Source organism: Carassius auratus, unplaced genomic scaffold (assembly GCF_003368295.1).
Source record: "Carassius auratus strain Wakin unplaced genomic scaffold, ASM336829v1 scaf_tig00216852, whole genome shotgun sequence".
Classification (NCBI taxonomy): domain Eukaryota; kingdom Metazoa; phylum Chordata; class Actinopteri; order Cypriniformes; family Cyprinidae; genus Carassius; species Carassius auratus.
Window position 1 is genome coordinate 134,636 of NW_020528767.1, and position 23,437 is coordinate 158,072.

At 38.3% G+C, this 23,437-nt stretch overlaps 1 protein-coding gene across 1 annotated transcript in view; it reads left to right on the top strand.

Annotated features, from left to right (window-relative positions):
• LOC113099071 (NACHT, LRR and PYD domains-containing protein 3-like) overlaps positions 1 to 23,437 on the top strand; it is a 107,059-nt gene that overhangs the window by 73,959 nt on the left and 9,663 nt on the right. Inside the window, exons 11-13 of the mRNA XM_026264149.1 lie at positions 10,624 to 10,797; positions 19,220 to 19,393; positions 19,510 to 19,683. Coding sequence (XP_026119934.1) covers positions 10,624 to 10,797; positions 19,220 to 19,393; positions 19,510 to 19,683 — 522 coding nt within the window. The remainder of the gene's footprint in view (positions 1 to 10,623; positions 10,798 to 19,219; positions 19,394 to 19,509; positions 19,684 to 23,437) is intronic.

Consider the following 23,437-nt stretch of genomic DNA (forward strand, 5'->3'; position numbering starts at 1 on the left):
CAATGGAGTGACTATAAATCCAGTCTTTTAGGTTTTATGACTGGCCTCCCAGATCTGGTTCTGGTTACTACTCCTGTTGGACTGACAGAATATGTTTGGGGTGCCAGTGCATTTTGTGTCTCTGTACTGTTCTCGGACAACTGGGAACCAGCATGGGTGTCACACCCACCCTCCTTTACATCTATAGGACAGAGGAAATGTCGGTTCCTACGAACAGTTCCATGAGGCACCTCAACCTGGTAAGAACGGGGTGTTGGATGTTCCCCCACCACAGTTCCAGTTACCTTTTGATCTGTGACCCACACCTTATCGCCAGGTGAGAGTTTATTCAGGTCATGCACTCTATGCCGTTTGTTGAAATATCTTGTATCTGCACTTTCTTTCTCTCTCTCTCGAGCACTTATGGCAGTGCCATCAGGTAACAAAGGGTCCAGCAGTCTTGGGAGGGTTGGTACCGTAGTACGAAGACGACGTCCCATGAGCAACTGGCTGGGCTGTACCCATTGCGAAGTGGAGTTGACCTATATGACAGTAAAGCAGGGTAGGAGTCATGCTCTTTTTTAAGGAGGTTTTTTTACGGTCCTGTACAGCCCGCTCAGCTTCTCCGTTGCTGCGTGGATGCTTTGGGCTACTGATGACATGTCTGAATCCATAAGCACCTGCAAACTCTGAGAAAGTGCTGGATGAGAACTGCGGCCCATTATCACTCACTAATGTCTCCGGGATGGCGTGGCGTGCAAAGATAGACTTTAGGTGCGTAGTGACATCTGCAGAGCTGGTGAGTGAAAGATTTGCCACCTCAACATAACGTGAATAGTAATCCACAACTAAAAGATATGTTTTCCCTTTCAGGACAAACAGATCTGCCCCTAGCTTTTGCCAGGGCCTCTCAGGGAGATCAGATTGGATCAATGGTTCAGTGTGATTAGTGCGCTCTTTAATGCAAGCATGACATTTCAGAACCAGCTCGTTCAACTGTTGGCTAAGTTCCGGCCACCACACACTTTGCCGTGCACGTGCTCTGCACTTAACTACACCTTGATGCCCTTCGTGGAGTCTGTCGAGGACATAATTTCGCAATGCAGAGGGAATGACGAGTCTTGTACCTTTCAGAAGAAGGCCGTCATGAACAGATAGGTAAGCTCGCTCGGACCAGTAAAGCCTCTCAGTCCCTGTACAACAACCTGACTCAGGCCATCCATCCTGACACATTTTCATGACATTTGAGCAAACACTGTCTGATTTGAGGTGTTCTCTCAGGTTGTCCAGGAAAGATTGACTTGCTGGAAGATGCTCCACAATACTGTCCACATAAATGTTAGTGCTCTCCATAAACTCGTCGTCCACGATTTCTTTATGAGCAGGTAGCGGAGCACGTGACAGAGTGTCGGCAGTCCATAAGCTCTTTCCATGAGAAACATGGAGAAATCTTGTATGAATAGCGCATCAGTCTCATACGGAAATGCTGGATGCGGGGAGGTAGGGCATCTAAGTCCTGGTCGCAGGAGATTCAACAGTGGTTTGTGATCGGTTTCCATATCAAAATGTTGACCAATCAAAAAGTCACGAAATCTCTCACATGCCCAGGTCAGCCCAAGGGCCTCCTTTTCCACTTGTGCATATTTTTGCTCAATAGGAGTAAGAGACCGTGACGCGTAGGCAACAGGTCTCCAATCGACACCGTCTTTTTGCAGCAGGACTGCTCCCAGTCCGTACGAGGATGTGTCTGCAGATACTTTGAGTTGCTTGTTTGCATCGTACAAGGCCAGCACTGGAGCAGATGACAAGTCTTCTTTCACGTTTTTAAAAGCTTTAACTTGTTCTTCCCCCCAAAACCAACAATTTTTCTTGGACAGGAGATCTCTGAGTGGTTTATCTTTTTTCGCCAGATGGGGAATGAATTTTCCCAGCTGGTTGACCATACCAAGAAAACTCCTCAGCTCACTGACGTTTGTTGGCTCTGGCATCTCCTGGACCGCTGCGGTCTTGGCTGGGTCTGGTTGCACTCCTCTGCCTGAGATAATGTGGCCAAGAAACTTGACTACGCTCTGTGACAAAGCACATTTGTCTAAGTTAAGGGTGATATCACCATGATATCACATCATGCTCCTCTTGAGAACATACCCACACCAGCACATCGTCCATGTGGCAGACCACACCATCCATGCCCTCAGTGACTTCAGTTACCATATGATTTTGGAAGTGCTCAGGTGCGATACTGAAGGGCAACCGATTGAAGAAATACCGCCCAAACAGAGTGATAAAAGTCGTCAACTTGGCATACTGTTTTGCTAGAGGTATTTGCCAAAATCCCATGTTTGCGTCTAACTTGCTAAAAACACAGGCTCCTGCTAGCAATCCAAGAGTCTGTTCAACTGAAGGAAGTATGAATTTCTCCCTTCGCACTGATTAGTTAAGCTTTTTTAAGTCAACACAAATGCGTGGACCCCCTGACTTTTTAGGCACCACGACAATGCCTGCACACCACTCTGTGGGTTCTTCCACCCTGCTTATGACTCCCATTCGCTCCATGCGTTGTAGTTCATCCTTTACTTTTGCCATGAGTGGAAGAGGAATGCGTCGTGGAGTTTTGAGAGAAAATGGAACTGCTCCTGGTTCAATGGTGTAAGGCCTCAGTAACAGCCCTAGCACACTGCACAGCTTTGGATAATGTAATGTGTCTTTCCTGTAATGTGTGAATGCTTACATCATCAACACGTGTGATAAGACCCAGTTTGGTAATGGCGGGTCTACCTAGTAATGGTGAATGAAGACCCTTAACAACATACACGTCCTCCAATATGTGCTTGTCTCCTTTCAGAAGCAGCATGTTTGATACTCCAATCACGCTAAGTGGTGAACATCCAGGTCCAAGTAAAGGCTTGGTCACACTCTGAAGTGCTGGTTTGTTGCCTTTAAATATCTTATGGAACACATGGTCTGGCATAACAGTGACGTCAGCGCCTGTGTCAATTTTGAACTGTACTTCACAGTCTTTTATTTTAATATCGATCATCCAGGGGTCACCCTCGGCAACCACCGTGCCTAAAAATATGCCAGTGTCTTGTTCTTGAATCTCATTCACCTTTCTGGATGAAGCGCACACTTTTTGATAATGTCCCCTCTTCCCACAGGCATGACAGAGTACATTATTTGCAGGGCAGTGCGCTTTTGGATGAAATGGGCTTTTTCCACATTTGTGACATCTTGACTGAGGCTGTTTAAATTTGTCTTTTGCTCCATGAGCATTTTTGACTCTCTGCCTGCTTTGAAATGGCTTACTTTTACTTATGACTCTATCAACAGAATCAGACGTTTTGGCATTAAAGCATTCACCATGCAAGTTATTCTGCTGCTGTTTCACTGCTTCAGTCTGTCTCGCCATATCAATGGCCTTTTCCAGCGTTAGATCTTTATCTAACTGCATTCGCTCTGACAGACGTATATCATTTAAACCAACGACTAACCTGTCTCTGATTAATTCGTCATGCAATGTCCCATATTTCCAGTGCTCAGCCAATGAATACAGTGCAGTCACGAAGGAGTCGACTGGTTCATTTTCTCCTTGTTTTCTCATGTTGAAACGTGCTCTTTCATAAATGACGTTTTTCTTCACAACAAAGAACGTGTGAAAACCCTCTTTCACTGCATTGTAACGTTCACTGTTTTCGTTCGTCAAATTTAGCCCCTTCAAAATGTCGTCCGCTTCATCACCCATACAGTACATGAGTGTATTTATTTGATTCGCTTGCGTGGAAGTATGGAGATTACTGGCCTGACGGAAACGTTCGAACCGTTGGATCCATTTTTCCCATTCGGTAGGTTTGGAGAAGTTAAATGGCTCGGGTGGCTGGATGCTGAACGTAGCACACGGGCTCGGCGCGGGCTGCTCTCTCCCCCCGGCAGCTGCATCACCACAAGCAGGTTGTCCTCCTGCCGCTTGTTCCATGAATTTGAGACTTTCTGCTTATAAAAACTTCACTCTCCACCGAAACAAAACTTCTTCCGAAAGCTTATTTGAGTATCCTACTCTGACACCATGTCGTATTTCTTAGTTTTATTGCGTGAGTCCCAACAGCCACACACCTCTGTAAACTTCCCAGTCTCACCTTTCTTCAACCAACCCACAGTGCCCCCTTCTGGACAGGAACAATACTAAACCATGTAACATTGTTATGTAGTACACATTAGTTTCACTACATAGATTATCCCACAAAACGCAGCTCTTCCTTCTTCTCCGCCGGAGCGTAACAAGACCACACCCCCCTTTTTGTGAATTCATGTGGGCGGAGGTTAGTCAAAAAACTGTTTTAGTGACGTCATTACTGCAGGACTAGTTCAAACAGTTCTTTTTTTGTAGGCAAATTCTGTTAATTAAAATATCTCGCTTGGCATTGAACTTTGAGCTTTAGAATTTTATAGATATTATTTATACTCTAACAACAACATTACACACTAACTAAAGTTTAAAACATGGGATCACGAAGAAGGGGACCTTTAATGTCAAAAGTTGAGTGAACAAAAAAATACTGTTGGAAATTGGTACTAAGAAATAATATGTTACAACTGGAAACTACAATAACATTGCCCAAGTTAAAAACTGAAAACAGTGAATCAATGTTAAACAAAACATTTATTCATGTTGAAGGCATATTGTGTAATTTTAATTTGCAACACTGCAAATTGAAATACTCCAATACAGTAAAACAGTTTTACAAACCCTGCCAGTGAACATATGAGGAACACAAACTTTCCAAATTTAAAAGACCATCCATTGACAAAGCAATGACTCACCTAAACATGAAACATTGAATTATCAAATGAAATTAACAAATAGTCTATCAAGTAAGCTAATAAGCATTTTACTTTTAGAGAAATCAAAACTATAAGTTAAAATTTCACCATTACACAATATAGAGTAACATCCTAACCAACACCATCATTATGCCATATATACCCACCTACACTAAAAGCATCTTAAATTCCCTATACAGTAAGTGTATTTTATTTATTTTGAATACTCAATGTTCAGCGCATAAAGAAGTCCAAAGAGTACCATGAAAGCAGTAGGAAAGTCAGCTAGGTCCTCCATGACCACAGTTTCCTCCAGAATGATGCTGCAGTTTAGGCATTTCTTTTTTGTCTGTGAGATATCGTCCTCCATGACTTCAAGGATGCCCAGTTTCACCCCTCTTGTGTAGGTCTCCTCCAAATCAGTGTCCTATGAATTATATAAATTTCATGAATAATTGTTGTGCATATGTACAAATAAAAAAAAAATGAATAAAAAAAACAATTTTGCAAAACAAAACATGGCACTGTGGCAAGCAGGAGAAGGCTAAGAGGCAGTGGGAACAAGCTCACCTGCAATGCGCACCTGTCGCACTGAAGGAGGTCCGGATGAATAAAAGGAGGAGCGGCGAAAAATCTAAAGTTAATAACTGAAGGGTCAAGATCCCAACTAAAGCAAACATTGACCACTATAATGGTGATACACAAATTGTGATTTTCTCGGTTGGTGATTCTGCTTGTTAACATCAGGTGTCTTCAATAATGGTCCATCATAACTCAATTAACTTCTTAATTATCTCATTAACTTCAACTCTGCTTCAGTGTTACTTTTAACACTGCTTTAGTGTTTATATGAGTCCACACTCAAGAGTGTTAAATTAACACTGGGGATTTTGCTGTATGTATATATAATATTATTATTATTCACACTATTTTTATTTTACAATAATGTTATTTTACAGTTAAACATGAGGCTCATTTAAGTTATTTTAAAAAATAAATAACTAAACCATTTTTTCTACACTGTCCCATGAACAAACGGTTGCATATTATCTTCCAAAATTTGCTATAGTGGGAGGGCAGTTTCTAACTTAAAAAAATAAGTTGGCACAAGTATTTTAGGATGAACTTGCAAAACCTTGTTCACAAAGCTAAACATTTTAATTTTATGGAAAGAAACTTGATTTAGGTTGAATAAATGCATTAAACATAGTTATACTGACTTTTCTATCGATTTTTGCTGAGCCAACACAACAAAACCAGTAATTTCAACCTTTTTCAAGTTGGGTTTTTTACAGTGTTGTTAAATACAGGTTTAAAATCATAACAAGATGTAGTTTGATAGCTATGATAGAGCTGTAATCGGGCCTTAAAAGTTAGGCCCTACAGGACCAGAGCCCGACCGGTTTTGGCCCGAGCCCGACAAGTAAATTTTGATTGACAGCTTTTTAAAAGCCCGAACCCGTTTACAGCCCGATATTATTCAAATGTGCCCACACAGCTCTTTTGCCTTTTTTCAAGTAAGAGTCATTTATGCATGTTTAACATAATTTATTCATAACTAACGTAGACTACACCACGTGGAAATTGCAATAAAGAAATAAAATATGTCCAATGTAACATCGTAACATACCAGCACTCTAAATAGGCCTTGGCTCATTTAGTCTATAGATCAACACACCAATAAAAACGAGTCTTTTTCAACAAATTAAATTAAGATATATTTTTTATTAAGATGGGTATTTGGCAATAACGAAATTAAGATAAAGGCACCGCCGGATTTGCTTCGCCACTAGCAGCTGACATTTAATAAAAGAATAATGCCAACATTAGCGTATATACTCTGTCCACATTATGCATTTAAGACTCAATGAATATTTAGTTATCATTTGAAAAACCTTTACTCACATAGTTTAGGCTAAGCCTTCATGTTTTTGTGGAGGAAAATGATTGAATCCACTGTAGATGGTTTCAGCGTGTTCCTGCGGTCACTGCATCATTATTCACTCATTATTTTCATTATAAACATGGTCAAAACTTTTCCACACCTCAGACTTTGCTTTAGTTGCTGGTGCAACCAAAACGTAATCGCCAGAGGCAAGCCTCCTTTTCACCTACTCAGCATTCATTTTCGCATCTTTCTCGCGCTAATCGAAACACATCACATGACCGCTCGTTTACCTCGCAAACCGGAGCGCAAGCCAGAGCCCGTGTAAAATGATATAAATTAAGCCCGAACTCGACCGAACCCGTCGGGTCCCATCAGGTCCAAAGATCTTCAGCTCTAAGCTATGATACTGTTTTTAAAATCAAATCTTTTCACAGCTATTACAGGAAACACTGGCATCTAACAATGTCTTTGGAGGAAAAAGCCAGTTAATCTTAAAGCATATGCATAATCCCAAATAAGAAATAAAACAGTTATTGAATAAGCATGCATCTTATTTTGTGTATAAACTCCTGAAACATTGGTGCCTTGTATTAGAGCAGTCAGTGCAATTAAGAAATAAATAAATAAAATCTGTATGTGTGTTTGTGTGAAAAAAATCAAATGCAACCCCCTTTGTAATTGTTAACATTTTCACATGTAACTGTAATTTAATTACACTTTTTTTTTCTCAGTAACTGTAACAGATTGCACATTTATTTTGTAATTAAATGACGTAATTCCATCACATGTAACTAGTTATACTCCCTAACCCTGGTGTTAGGGAATTGAATATATGAGGAGTATTAACACTATATGCCACCCCTCATTCTGTTCTTGCCCCCTCTTTGCCACCCCAAATATAAAATCCTGGACACGCCCCTGCTTTCACATCGTCTAATTTACAGGGATAGAGTTTTTATTGTTTTGTTTTGTTTCAATGGAAGATATCAGTTGCCCTATTGGTTAAAATCCCCAAACTGTATAGTTAAATATGAAATTAATAAATGACATCAAAACAGGGGTGGATGCGTTATGATGTGGTGGGCTGCTGTGAGCCAGAAAGTCCAGGGCCACTTTTTGGTCCCAGTCTGCCCCTGCCCTTACAAAAATTAACCATGGTTTTACTACAAATAAAACCAAAAAACCATGGTCACTGTAGTTAAACCATGGTAACCACAAATTAACCATGGTTTTGCTATATTAACCATAGTTTAACCATGGTATTTGTAGTAAATCTGTGGTTTTACAAATGGCAGTCAATACGCCAAAAAACCATGGGTTACTACAGTTTTACTATAATAAAACCATGGTTATTTTTCGTAAGGGTGGGTATTACTGTTGTACCATGGCACAGCGGCATTTACATTTACTGGGAGCGGAGTGATTATTTAATGCTCAGAGCATGGAAGGGAAATTGCTGCTGCTCCACTCTGCTCACATACTCTGATCTGAACGCATGTGCAGGATATTACCTACTTATCACAGGAGCGGCTTTACTGACGAGATGCACATGAAAATCACATTTGATTTTTTGCCCAGCCCTAAAGATGATACACAATGTCTTCCAAAGTGATGGGAATTTCCCCATCCACAGACTCCAGTTAAAAACGCTAATGAATGAAAAAATAAATTAATGAGGCATTTATATAGCATATTACTATGTACTACTGTACACCCAAAGTGCTTTACAGTCATAACCGGGGGTCTCTCCTCAACCACCATGAGAGTGCAATCAAACGTAAAAAATTAAATAAAATATATTGGTTGAATTGGTTAGCACCCTCTACACAGCTTGTGATGTTTTTCATGCCATCCTAAGCCTCCCCCAAGTTGTTGTCTTGTAGCTTCAGCTCCATCTTCCTTCAGTTTCAGTTCAGTTTTACTAATTTGTATAATTGCTTATTAATTTATTTGTTCTTTTTTTGCTGATTGTTTACTTTTCTTTAATAATGTTTTAAATTTATATTAGTTAGATTGAAGTTTTTGCCATAGAATTTTTGGTAAAACATTAGGTAAAAAGTTTCTCACGTGAGTGTTCTTTAGGCTGCTGATTATTGTTCTTTAGGCTGCTGATTTTTGTTTAGGATTTTCAGCTGCAACCATGGCCGCATTAACAAAAGGGCTATGTAGGTGCAATATGAAGACCCAATCAAGCTGGGGCTGACGATTGGCTGTGGAGTAGACTGACTGACCATTGGGTCAGTAGCTAAAACCCTACCATGCTAAAACTATACCCACACATTAAGCACTATTATTTAATGGAGCACAAGACCAAAGGCCAACTGATGAAACAGCTGTCTCATTAAAGGGGTCGTATGATGCGATTTCAATTTTTTCTTTCTCTTTGGAGTATTAGAAGCTTATGCTGAATCAGCAGAATCAGTTGATACATACAGTACTGGCAATACTGTTTTATATAACTTGCACAAATGTTTGACCATTAAAATAATTTTTACAATTATTGATCATTAAAAGTTTTATATATCCTTATGGCTTGGTGTGTGTATCTGTTTCACACTCTTTATTTTATAGAAGAGCAAAAAACACTCTTAGGGTTGAGTGCATGTGCCTACTGTGCACTTTGTGTTTTCTTTTTAAGCCACTCAGGTGGCAATGGTGCCGGGAATTGGTCCCGTCATCACTTCTTGCAGCTGTAATTGTTAATGTTACTATTATTAGCCTTATATTAGATATTGGACAAAAGAAAGACAAACAAGTCACCTTTTATAGATTACAAATGACATAGTTTAATATCTGTATTGTTGTTGTTGATATAGAAAAGAATAAGACCGTTTTAATAAGGAGTTTGGTTTTTGCATTGTCCTGATCTTACATTTAAGGTCTGGATTCTATGAAAGAACTATGGCAGCTTTTCAGGACAAAGCTGTTGTCTTGTTGGAAACGTTCAGTTCGGATAAACCTTACCTTGCAAAATAGTGCAATATTAATAGTTATAAATACATTTGCAGTATATTTAAAATATTATTTTTTCCATTCTTCATCCATCCATCTATTCATTCCAAATTAAAGCACTTACTCAAGCAAAACATCAATCAGGAAACATGGGCTAGGTGGGCTGAATTTTAGCCCCAGTCCAGCACTGATGATTCTCCTCTTCTGGGGACAGAAAAGAGACCATCTAATGATATTTATTTTAAACAATATCCAATCCTATTCGTGAGCTTCCAGTTTGAACTATCCTGAACACAGACACCAGACTCCACTTATTCTGCTAGTCATAATCAGTCAATATAATGTTTTATTGATCAAATAAAAATGCATCATGCAGTTACCTAATTCAACAATAAAAAGTACAAATGAAAAATATGTAACATCAATTGCTCAAATATGAATCTAGAGATGCATACCTGACAGCAGATTGGCACACGGCTGTATGTGTGTGTGTGTGTGTGTGTGTGTGTGTGTGTGTGTGTGTGTGTGTTTGTGTTCTCAATACAGAGCTCAGATGAATCACATAACACTGAACAAGGGTTTTCTGGTTACAAGTCCAAAATTTTAGGAATTTTTTTTGGGTCTATTTAATGTGCCCCAGCAAGTAACCTAATTTTGAAAGGCAAATGTGTTACTCGCATCATAGATCTGAGTCATTGTTCATTTCTCTTTCTGTCTTTAGTCTGTGTGGATGCAAAGTTACAGAGAAACAGTTTATCATCCTGACTTTAGCTCTAAAATCAAACCCATCACATCTGAAAGAGCTGGACCTGAGTGGGAATCAAATAAAAAACACAGGAGTCAATCATTTATGTGACTTGCTGGAGGATTCACACTTTAAATTGGAGAGACTGAGGTGAGGAAACTTAACATATAAAAAAGAAAGATGTGTTTTCAATATTTTAATGAAAGAGAATAAATGCAAATAAAATGTGTTTCTCCCATTGTAGGTTAGAATACTGTGATATGACAGATGAAGGTTGTTCCACTCTGACTTCAGCTCTGAAATCAAACCCATCACACCTGAGAGAACTGGCACTAAGCAGAAATAAACTAGGAGACTCTGCAGTGAAAAACCTCAGTGATCTACTGATAAACCCACAATGCAAGCTGGAGAAACTAAAGTTAGTATCTTTATACTGTACAGCAGTTACAGTGTGATTAATGTTAACTGGACTTAGGTTATGTTGCTTATACTGCACCATTGCATTTTTTGGCCTTTTTGTTATTGGTCAAAATAAAAAGCAGGGGTGTATTCCAGAAAGCAGGGTTAACTTACCGTGAACTAAACCCTGAACTTTCGGTTGATTAACCTCAAACCTTGCTTACTCGAGGTATGTGGTTCCAAAAACGCGTCCGGGAGTAAGTTCATTCAACTCAGAGTATGTTCCTGGTTAAGACATTCTCAACAGAGCGACGAATCGACGAGTCACTATAGAAACGGACGCTAAGAAAAAGCGCGCCAAGCTGTTTCTTTCTTCTTCTTTTGTTCATTAGTTGTTTACATGCTTAGTGCATATCACCACCTAATTAATGACTGTGCAATTTTTATTTATTTCCATTTAATCTTTAATCCTTAAATTAAAAGAATGTGAATTATATTGTTTGTTTTATGCTAATTTATATTAAGTCATATCAGATATGTATTTTGATTTAAATTTAGACATTATAGAAAATGCGATCCATCTGTGAGATAATATAAAATGTAATAAATAAAATAAATAAATATTATATATTTAAATATTTAATATACAAATATATATTAAGTTAAACATTACCTACATAGTATTTATACAGATAACTCTTATATATGCCAATAAAAGAAATAATATAATATATTGCCTTATTACTTATATTAGCGCTTCCTCATTAACATATCAAATATATATATATATATATATATATATATATATATATATATATATATATATATATATATATATATATATATATAAAAAATGTTGTGCGATATCTGTCACGCCCATTGAAAGCTCGCTGAAGTGAACTAACCCTGGAACATAACCTGCTCCAGTGCAGGTTATGTTCAGAGTGTGAGTTGCTATGACAACTAACATACCCCGAAAGTTACCTCCATTTTTGGAACCGAAAGTTGAGGTTATCCACTTACTTACTCTTAAACATACCCGGGTATGTCACATAACCTGCTTTCTGGAATACCCCCCAGGTGTCTAACTAGTAAATAATTGCATTTCAATTATATAAAGCAATGTACTGATTGTGTGCATGTTGTTCTGCAGAAATATCATTACATTTCCATCTGTTACAAAAAACAAAAGTGAAAATAGCAAAAAGTTTGAAAAAAAATGAAAGAAGAAACAAAAGTTGTCAGCACACAGCAGTAGTGACACGATTAAAAGCAGATTGTATGAACTATAGACTATATGACAGGCTCTTTAATTATATTATCATCATAGATCTAAAATTTCTGAGTGTCTTCAGTCTGTGTAGATGCAGTATTACAGAGAAATGTCTCATCCTGAAGTACTCAATCGTGAAGTACTGTACAAGCTCATAAATGCACGCATGTTTGATATGTTTTCCTCCCGGCAAAGAAATAAAAAATAACAAAAATAAAATCAAGAGCCAGATCATGTAAACTGTTAAGACTGGCTAAAATCAGTATCAGGTAAGATATTACTTGGGTTCATCTCTGCACTCAGTTACATAATGTTTTAATTACATGTACATATGTACCTTTATGAAAATTATAAAATACAAATACAGATAATAAATAAATTAAAAAAAGTTAAATTAAAGTAACCACACATAGCTTCACCATGGTATTTTTTGTAAAACTGTCGTTATACTATGGTAATCATTTAGAATGACTATACGCACTGTACACATACAGAGAGCGTGATCTCTGCAATGCCAAGATGTATAAAACAGACCCTCCCACCTCTGCAATAAACATGGAGATGTTAGTTCCATCCGAACTGGTCCATGATAATCGCAGACATCAGGTGATAAGAAACGAAACTCAAATGTCGTTTAAAAAAATAGTCCTGTCCGAATAGGACAGGACTAGTTGGTGTTGATATTTAAAGTTTTGCAAAGATACAGCCTCAGTTCCAGTTTGACATCATGCCATCACATTTGTTGATGCTGTATATAAAACTTTACTTACACAAAATCCATAAGTTTTGCTGGAAAGTCTGAGAAAGATTTAATTAGAATTTGATGAAAATTGCACCAACAGTCTAGGAAGAGTTTGAAAAAATTAGGTTTTCAAAGAAAATCTAAATGGCAGAAATAAAATTAGGCAGATTATGACATAATTGGTATCAGTGTTCTTTGCATGACTCAAGGAATCTATCAAGACTATTCTCATGACATAAGTTATCCTCACCATGAATCCACATGAAATTCCATTATTTTATTTTATTTTATTTTATTTTACATTTTGAGTACTTTCAGGGCATAATGCCAAAGACATACCAAGTTTTGTGATGATACACCAATGCATTCATAATATATTTAATATATAGATTTTTGGCCAAACCATTCAGAGGTTTTTAATATGCTGACCACTAGGTTGCACTGTGCAAAACTGTACAGATGCTCTCAGTTCATGTTTATTATAACAAACACCAAGTTTGGTTTGAATTCACTTAAGGGCAGGACACACCAAGCTGACTTCAAAGAACTAGCAGCGACAAAATCCGACAGTGTTGTCATTTTGTGTCGGCAGCATCTGGACCAAAAAGCTGCCCTTGAACAAACAACACTGACTACAACTGCCTGCAAACTAACACATGTGTTTTGTGCCTGCGTGAGAGGAATTAGCTGTCTAGATCAGCAGCTATCAGTGATATGCATTTGTCATTCTAAAGTAGAAACCGCAACAAGGATAAACAAGACAGGCAGACATACAAAGCAGCGCTCCTTACCATTTTTAATATCATGTTATGTTATCAACTTTCTTAATTTTAAGTGGATCATGTTGATATGAAAATATTTGCATATTGGAATGCTTGGTCAAGATCACTTAACATTAAAGGGATAGTTCACCCAAAAAATCATAATTATGTTATTAATAACTCACCCTCATGTCGTTCCAAACCAGTAAAACCTCCATTTATCTTCGGAATAAAGTTTAAGATATTTTAGATTTAGTCAGAGAGCTCTCAGTCCCTCCATTGAAACTGTGTGTATGGTATACTGTCCATGTCCAGAAAGGTAAGAAAAACGTCATTAAAGTAGTCCATGTGACATCAGAGGATCAGTTAGAATATTTTGAAGCATCGAAAATATATTTTGGTCCAAAAATAGCGAAAATTACGACCTTATTCAGCATTGTCTTCTCTTCACCAAACAAAATAGCCCGACAGATGCTCACTGATGGCCAACATCAGCTTGGTGTGTCGCGGACCTAAGGCATTGCAGAGATATAGCCTCACACCTATTTTGAAATGCACTTCTTAAAATTTATTTGTGCATTTTTGTTTGACCAATCAACTTGAAATCCATACATTTTTGCCAGCATGTTCTGAAGATGATCTGAAGATGATAAATTTTGGCTAATATCAGATAAACTGTCTAGGACAAGTAAAAAAAAACAAATATATATATATTTGTTTGACTTTTTTATGTTTCAAAGGTTCTTGGCATAACTAGCTGTTGGTGGGCTAGAGAGTTTGAGCTAGAGACTCCAAACTTACTATGGTTAATGTTGAGACTGTCCTCTATCGGTGTGCCAAATGTCATAACTTTCCCGCAATTAAGTTTAGGGTTAGTTCAAAATCATTGTCTTTTTTCTTTCTATCTTCAGTCTTTTTGAATGCAGTATTACAGAGAAACAGTGTCTCATACTGACTTCAGCCCTGAAATCAAACTCATTACACCTGAGAGAGCTGGACCTGAGCAAGAATGAAATAAACACAGGGGTGAATCATTTATGTGACGTACTAAAGGATTCACTCTGTAAACTGGAGAGATTGAGGTCAGTAACATTCATATACAACAATCAAAATGCTTAAAATCAATTCAACAGTTTAAACTAAAACACTTACATGTATACACTTTAACACTTATAACGTTCCCGGTTACTTAACTGTAACCTTGTTCCCTGAGAAAGCGGAACGAGATGCTGCGCTGCTCAGCGCACTGGGAAACGTCTTATTCGTGACCAGCTGTGAATAATGTGTTTAACACGTCGATAGAATTGACCCAGCGGTAATATAGCCTCTTTTGATGACGTCATTGGAGCGCGCCAGCAAACCGGGGCTATAAATAGATAAGCAACAGGTGCATCAACAGGACATTTTGTCTGAAGAGCAGTCCTGGGACATATTCAACATGGCAATGCAGCACTGCATCTCGTTCTGCTTTCTCTGGGAACAAGTTTACAGTTAAGTAACCGTGAATGTTCCCTTTCGAAAGCTTCAGTTGATGTCGTGCTGCTCAGCGCATTGGGAACGAGAATACCCACGCCACCGTGCTTGAAAATGTCTGGACCCCTAAGGTTGTCCAGTTGTGCTACCAAACCACAATAAGGCCTCAGACATTAGCTTGTGATGTTGACTCAAGGACATGAGAGCCCAGAGTAGCATGGACATCCAAACTATAAAATCTTATGAATGTGTGCGGAGAGGACCAATCTACCGCATCACAAACCTGTTGTAAGGGGGCACCCCTTGCTAAAGCACTACACAGCAAAATCCCCAGTGTTAATTTAACACTCCCCAGTGTTAATTTAACACTCTGAGTGTGGACTCATATAAACACTAAAGCAGTGTTAAAAGTAACACTGAAGCAGAGTTGAAGTTAATGAGATAATTAAGAAGTTAATTGAGTTATGATTGAGCATTATTGAAGACACCTGATGTTAACAAGCAGAATCACAAACGAGAAAAATCACAATTTGTGTGTCACCATTATAGTGTTCAGTGTTTGCTTTAGCTGGGATCTTGGCTTGTAACTTTTTACTTTTAAAGTTTGTTTATCAAACCAAGAGCAAAAATCATCGCGTGTTGATGATTATGTTTTAATGTAATCGTTGTTTGACATGAGTCACTGAACTCATTTACAGTCTTTTCTCAAAATAAAACTTCCGTATTGATTGTCACAGCTTTGATTCCACAATGAAAAAATCTGTGTTTTCTATACATTTTGTAGGTATCTCTTGCAAGTGATTCTGATTTTTTTTTTTTATTAAAGAATTTTAATTTTAGGCACACACAGATAACAATAATCAGTGTATGAATCTCAACAATGGTGACAAACAACATATTCAGATAAACAGACCAACTCTGAACATCACAAAACTAGATACAAAAAATGAACATAAAAACAGCAAAAATAAAATATAGTTAGAATAAAAAGTTAAAAAGACAGTTCAGCTCATAATTTATTCATGCCGCAATGCATGATGGGAGCCATGGATGAGTTTTTATTGGCTACAACATGCTTTTTTGATGGTCACCGTTGTTGTGATGCTCACGCTGATTCCTGATGTCTGTGTGTCTAAACAAAAGATTTATTTTTTACGTAGAACTAACTATTAAAAACATGTCATACTATGTCAGAAATGCTGGGTTGCTTACTTTACGAAGGCAGAGAAAATAGATGAGCTAACACAATGTCTCTGTTTTGTGGAATTTCCTGTGTTGTGGCAAAATTTCAATGTGAGAATATGCGTCCTTCAGGTCGATCATGATGAAACAATTGCGATGCCGAATTTATGACACGACCGTCTTGACTGTTAACATATTTCCCTTGAGTGCTTTGACTGTACGGTTTAAGCCTCAAAGATCCAAGATTGGGTGCACTCCCCCACCCTTCTTGGGAACCAGGAAGCCCGACTCTCTCCTTGGACGAGGAAAATGTTCTATGGCCTCTTTGCCCAGAAGAGTCTGTAGCTCTTGAGACAGTACCTGCATCAGCTCCAGTTTCACAGAAATGGAGACCACACCCTTGAAACGAGGAGGATGACGAATAAATTGGATCCTGTATCCTATCCGTACTGTGCTCAATACCCACGCAGAAATGCCCGGCAGAAGTTTCCACACTGACAGACTCTCTGAGAGTGGTACCAATTTTAACACTTCCTTTTGAGGGGATGTTAGATGTTCCATGTCCTGAATGACGGCAGGAATCACTGGAACATCTAACATGTCGCTGGAAACATCCGCCCCCCGAAGCACAAGAAGTGGTGGGGATGGAGGGACCAGCAGGGGATGACCGTACTAGCTGCTCTAGAGACCTCCGTGGATGTAGCGAGCCTCTTAGTACCACTACGTTTCCGGGCAGTAACTGAGAGAAGCACTCGCTGGAGATCACTGCACCCTGAAACACTGGCAGGGTTGGCAGAACGGTCTCCTGAGGGCACTGAGGTGTAATGTGGTGCCAATGGCCCCTCCCCTTGAGACAAATCCATGGCTCGATAAAGCTCAGCGGCCACTTCCTTGTGTGCCTAGAGCCATTAGCTCAGTACCCTGAAGCGGCGGACCAGCAGGGGACAACTGTACTAGCTGTTTTAGAGACCTCCATAGAGGTAGCGAGCCTCTTAGCACCGCTAGTTTCCAGGCGGTAACTGAGAGAATTACTCGCCGGAGACTGCTGCGCCCTGAAACACTGACAGGGTTGGCAGAACGATCTCCTGAGGGCACTGAGAAGAGATGGGCACCATGTAATGTGGTGCTGATGGCCCCTCCACTTAAGTGCAGTGAGGGAGGAACTGACGAATGCCTCTTCAATGCCCGTCAAATTAAGCCACAGATGCCTAAGCCCCGTGCTGACTAAAGCTGACATAGAATGGCCGATGACACGGGCCGTTTGCTTAGTCGCACAGGGAGACAAATTTGTGGCTCGACGAAGCTCAGGGAACACTTCCTCGTGCACCTAGAGCCACTAGCTTGGTGTCCTGAAGCGGCGGACCGGCAGGGGATGACCATGCTAGCCATTCTAGAGGCCTCCGTAGAGGTAGCGAGTCTCCTAGCACTGCTACGTTTCCGGGCGGTAACTGAAAGAAGCGCTCGCCGGAGATTGCTGTACCCTGGAACACCAGCAGGGTTGGCAGAAAGATCTCCTGAGGGCACTGAGGAGAGACGGGCACCATGTAATGCGGTGTACACCACTCTTCCCCAGAGATTGACTACTACCCACACTCAAGTCCTTCAACAGGTCAGCCTGGTATGCCTGTAACACTGCCATAGCCTGACCTGCAGCCTGGTATGCCCAAGAGTTATATCATCCCCATCATGAACTGAAGAAGCACCGGAGCGAGCTTCGAGATCACGAGAAAGGATGCGTGGATCAGGTAATGCAGCAAGTGAAAGGGACGGACCCGTCGGTCGCTCGTCACGCAGATCCCTACGAGAGTCCCACAATGATGGTGTGGGTGCGGTCTGGAAATAATTCAGACAAAAGCGTCCTTCACTGTGAACAGTTCACAATGCTTGCACTCGCCTTTCTCCTCAGCCAGAACCGCATGCTCTTCCCCAACAAACAAAACAGTAATCGTGTGTATCCAGTTCAGATATGGAAAGTGAGCATGGAGGAGCACAACACTTACTGTTTCGTTGACTCATCCTAACGAAGATTTTCCTGACGCACGCATGCACAGAATGATCTGAAGACAAAAGACCTGTTGATGCACCTGTGGCTTATCTATTTATCGCCCCGGTTTTCATGCGCGCTCCAATGATGTCATCAAACGAGTCTATATTACCACCGGGTCAATTTTATCAACGCGTTACACACATTATTCACAGCTGGTCACGAATAAGACATTTCCCAATTCCGCTGAGCAGCGCAGCATCGATTGAAGCTTTCGAAAGGGAACAGTTATACTCACTATCTCACAAAAGGTTTGTGTTCAAATTATTTGTTCAAAACAAGTATTTTGTTATATGCCGAAATATAAATAAGGATCTCTCTTCGCCTGTCTGTTTTATTGCCTGCTCTATCTCTTTCTGCCAATATAGGTTAACATACTGTTATATGACAGATAAAGGTTGTTCTGCGATGACTTCAGCTCTGAAATCAAACCCATCACACTTGAAAGTGCTAGACCTAAGTGGGAATGAACTAGGAAAATCTGGAGTGAAAAACCTCAGCGATCTACTGATGAACCCACAATTCAAACTGGAAAAACTAAAGTGAGTAACATTTACAGCAGTTACAATGTGATTAAAGTTCACTGTTTAGTTTAAGACAACTGTACCCAAGTTAAATTTTTATATCATATCATTGTGTCTTCTAGCTTTTGCCATTGCTTACAATTAAAAATTAGGTGTTTAATTAGTAAATAGTCACACTTTAAATGTTTTCAATAATTAACTGATTGTGTACATTCTGCAAAAAAAAATCATATGATACTTCTGCTACAATAAACAGAAGAGATTTCAAAAAGTTTAAAAAATGAAACATAAAACAAAGTTTAAAGCTACTAGATGTAGTGACTCAATTTAAAGCAGATTATGTGAACAACGGTATAGACTGTGACAGACTATACAACTACTATAGCTCTTTAAAAGGAGGATTATTTTAAATCTGGTCAATGTTCTTTCTCTTTGTCATCAGGCTGTTCCATTGCAGTATTAAAGAGAAACAGTGTCTCATCCTGACTTCAGCTCTGAAATCAAACCCATCACACTTGAGAGAACTGGACCTCAGCTGGAATAAAATAAAAAACACAGGAGGGAATCACTTATGTGACATACTGAAGGATTCACATTGTAAACTGGAGAGATTGAGGTTAAGGATATTCACAAACAAGTATTAAAATGCTTGAAATCACTTTTAACAGTTTAAACTAAAAAAATGTATACTAAATATGTAACTTATTTTTTGCTATTGTTCTCCAAATGTAGATTAAGATACTGTGATATGACAGACAAAGGTTGTTCTGCTCTGACTTCAGCTCTGAAATCAAACCCATCACACCTGAGAGAACTGGACCTGAGTGGAAATAAACCACGAGACTCTGGAGTCAAAAATCTCAGTGATCTACTGATGAACCCACAATGCAAGCTGGCAAAACTAGAGTTAGTATCATTATACTTTACAGCAATTACAGTGATTTAAATTTTATTTATTTTAAGAATTAATGTTTATTTAATTTTAAGACAACAAGGCTCAAGATACATAATTTATTGCACTGCACATTCTTCTGTTTCTCCATATGAAGAAGAATTCAGAAATATTAATAGCTAATAAATGTTTAGCAGTAGAAACTTTGAAGCATTTAAAACGTCATTTTTGTTTTGTTTTGTTTAAGAAACGGAAAAAAAATTGCTGAATTTTTTATACTTTTGTTCATGGGTTAAAAATTGGATTATGCTTTAATATTTGTTTTGAATGTGTGGGTGGCGCTGAAACGCCCCTTTCACCCTTCCACACCACACCGATATGTGGCAACTGTGAGCTCAGTTCATTTTCAACCGGAGAGAGGCGGCAGGTGAGCCGAGCTTATTAATCTCGCAGATTCTTTGCTAGCGGTTCTTACAAGAAAAAAATAATAAAAAACATATATATATATATATATATATATATATATATATATATATATATATAGAATGTTATGGAAAAGTTCATTTATTTCAGTAATTCAACTCAAATAGTGAAACTTGTGTATTAATTAAATGCAATGCACACAGACTGAAATTAATTATGTCTTCGTTTTTTTTAATTGTGATGATTTTTGCTCTCAACAAATTAGAATGACAATTAGAAATTAGACATGCCAATCAGCCTATCAACTCAAAACACCTGCAAAGCTTTCTTGAGCCTTCAAAATGGTCTCTCAGTTTGTTTCACTAGGCTACACAATCATGGGGAAGACTGCTGATCTGACAGTTGTCCAGAAGACAATCATTGACACCCAAAGAGGGTAAGCCACAAACATTCATTGCCAAAGAAGCTGGCTGTTCACAGAGTGCTGTATCCAAGCATGTTAACAGAAAGTTGAGTGGAAGGAAAACGTTTGGAAGAAAAAGATGCACAACATTAATATACTATTTGATGACAAACTTTTCACTTTCTCATTTTACTTATGTATTCATTTACATAAGTAAAACACATTCTTTGTATTATGTATTAAATACTTAAGTATTTGCATGTCTATAGATAGCTCAAAATGTCTGCTTATAAAAGAAACAATTTATATAGAAAAAATTATAATTTTATGTTTATGTAATTCACATGAAACCAACAAGAGGTGCAGTGTTTCCCGCCTGAACTCATTATCTGTAATGTGGTCACAGCCACACACTGTTCACTGTCATCATCCTCGGAATTCGTTAATTCAGTTCATAATTCCAAAGTATAACCTATAATTTGGATTTAAGAATTACAGTAAACTAATTATGATGAAAACTTAAGTAAAGATTTATTATTTAATATTAATATAAATTAATGACAGTCTTATTTTGCATCTCACAACCAGGTCATTACCCTTAACTTTAAATAAATGTCAGGTATTTACTCCCCATTCTCATATAAACCAAGTAGCTTGACTTTTTGTGTATTGCAAATTTTGGCAATGTGTAACCCCTAAGAGATGGTGAACCACATGTTTCTGAAAAGGGAGCTGAAAAGATTAACTAGTAGTATTGTTTTTAAATGTATAAGCATTAAATGTTAATTTTACATTCAGATAAGCATTTAAACAATAAAAATAAAGGGCCCATAACAATTTCAGCACTGGGAAGGGCTATATAGTGCTGATTGAAATTAACTGAGTGATGGCTTTTAGATGCTCCATAGTACTGAATATAAAGTAGACAGCAAACCGATACTTCTGGCATCTCTGTGTTATTGGTCAGTCACACATCCATTTTGATGCTAACTCTCCTTGCGATGAGTAGTCTTGACATCCTAAGATGGGGATACAACTCAGAGAAACATTTATTAGACCTATGGAGAGTACAGTACAATTAAATAAAATATTAAAACTTACTTGAATTAGAGAGGAGTGTGGCGTTTTCATTTGAATGTAGATGACCAAACAAGTAATGCTGCACTCCATAGTCCAGACCTGCAGTGACAGTGCAAAATATTTATTTCTTTATCAGTCAATCATAAGAACCTGCATGATAAAATGTGGAAAGTTGAAGAAAAGAAGATATCAGTAACTTAAGTTTCCCAAAGTTGGTACTGTGGGAAAAAGAAATAAGTAATGTACCTTTTGTGTTGTGTTGTAGCAAGTTGGTCATGTTTCCTCTGACTTACACTTTTCAGCATGCTGATTAGGTGGTGAAAAAACTTTAAAAGTGCTCTCTGATAGAGGAACATCTATATCAACCAAAAAAAGTGTGTTTAGAATAATTTACAATAACTTCAGTAAAACGAATAATTTACTATAACTGCAAACACTAAATACTCACAGTTAAAAAATAAATAAATAAATCAAACAAATCCGTTCGATTCAGTGAACTGGTTGAAGAAGATCCGGTTACATTCGATGATTCGTTCGCGAACTGGATATCACTACACTTCAGTGTTTTGAAATCTCACAACAGTCCGGAAGAGAAGACAATGCTGAATAAAGTCGTAGTTTTTGTTATTTTTGGACCAAAATGTATTTTTGATGCCTCAAAAAATTCTAACTGACCCTCTGATGTCACATAGACTACTTTGATGATGTTTTTCTTACCTTTCTGGACATGGACAGTATACCGTACACACAGTTTCAATGGAGGGACTGAGAGCTCTCGGACTAAATCTAAAATATCTTAAACTGTGTTCTGAAGAAGAACGGAGGTCTCACGGGTTTGGAACAACATGAGGGTAAATTTTTAATGACATAATTTTGATTACTGGGTGAACTAACTCTTTAAGTAAACCAGTTAATTTAGATGTTAGGCCTTTTTCAGCTGGTGTACAGGATCACATGGCAATTATTTTCTATTAAACTTTAGAGTGCAGTCGTAGCCTACATTTTAAGTATATTTTCTTCAGAATAAAGGTGTGTCAAAGTAAAATTGAAATAAACACATATAATTTAGTGTAATATTTTTAAATAGCCAAATGTTTAAAAATCTACTTAAAACATGGTTTAGCCCAAAGAACCCCTTTGGGTCAAAAAGGGTTCTTTCTCCATATATAGAACCTTTTTGGCATAAAGGGTTCTTTGGAGTTGAGTAAAATAACCCTAGGGTTCTATAAAGAACCTCAAATAAACTTTTTTTTTTCAAATACTGTATGACCAAAACTGATTGAGCTAAAGCTCTTTCTGCTGTTATCGGGATAGCGTGCGCGGATCGGAATCCACCAACTGAAGACGTGCAGTAGAATACCCTACTTGTTGCACTCTTCAAAATATAGCTTCTGTTGCTGTTGTTTGTGAGGTTTTTCTTAAATAGGAATAGAATAAACTGAGTAAGCTAAAAATTTGTAGGCTATCATAGGCCTATTCCATGTTGTTGTAGATCACATACAGTAAAATTCAAATGCCATTGAATAAAGTCATTTTTTGTTTTGTCAAGAACATGCACTATATACATATATAATCTTTTAAACGCCCCTAGCAAAGAATCCACAAGATTATAAAAACTCGGCTCACCTGCCGCTTTTCTCATGTTGAAAATGAACTGTGCTCACAGTTGCCATGTATCAGTGCGGTGCAGTACAGAAGGGATAAAAGGGGCGTTTCTGTCACAAACTAAACTCTCACGTAGTTCTTCCTGCTCGCCACTACAGGGAACTCTCACCCGAGTACTGATCTTTATTCGGACTAATCACATACACATACCCACACACCTATTCCTGATTACTCCGACATCTGACACCAATTAGGTG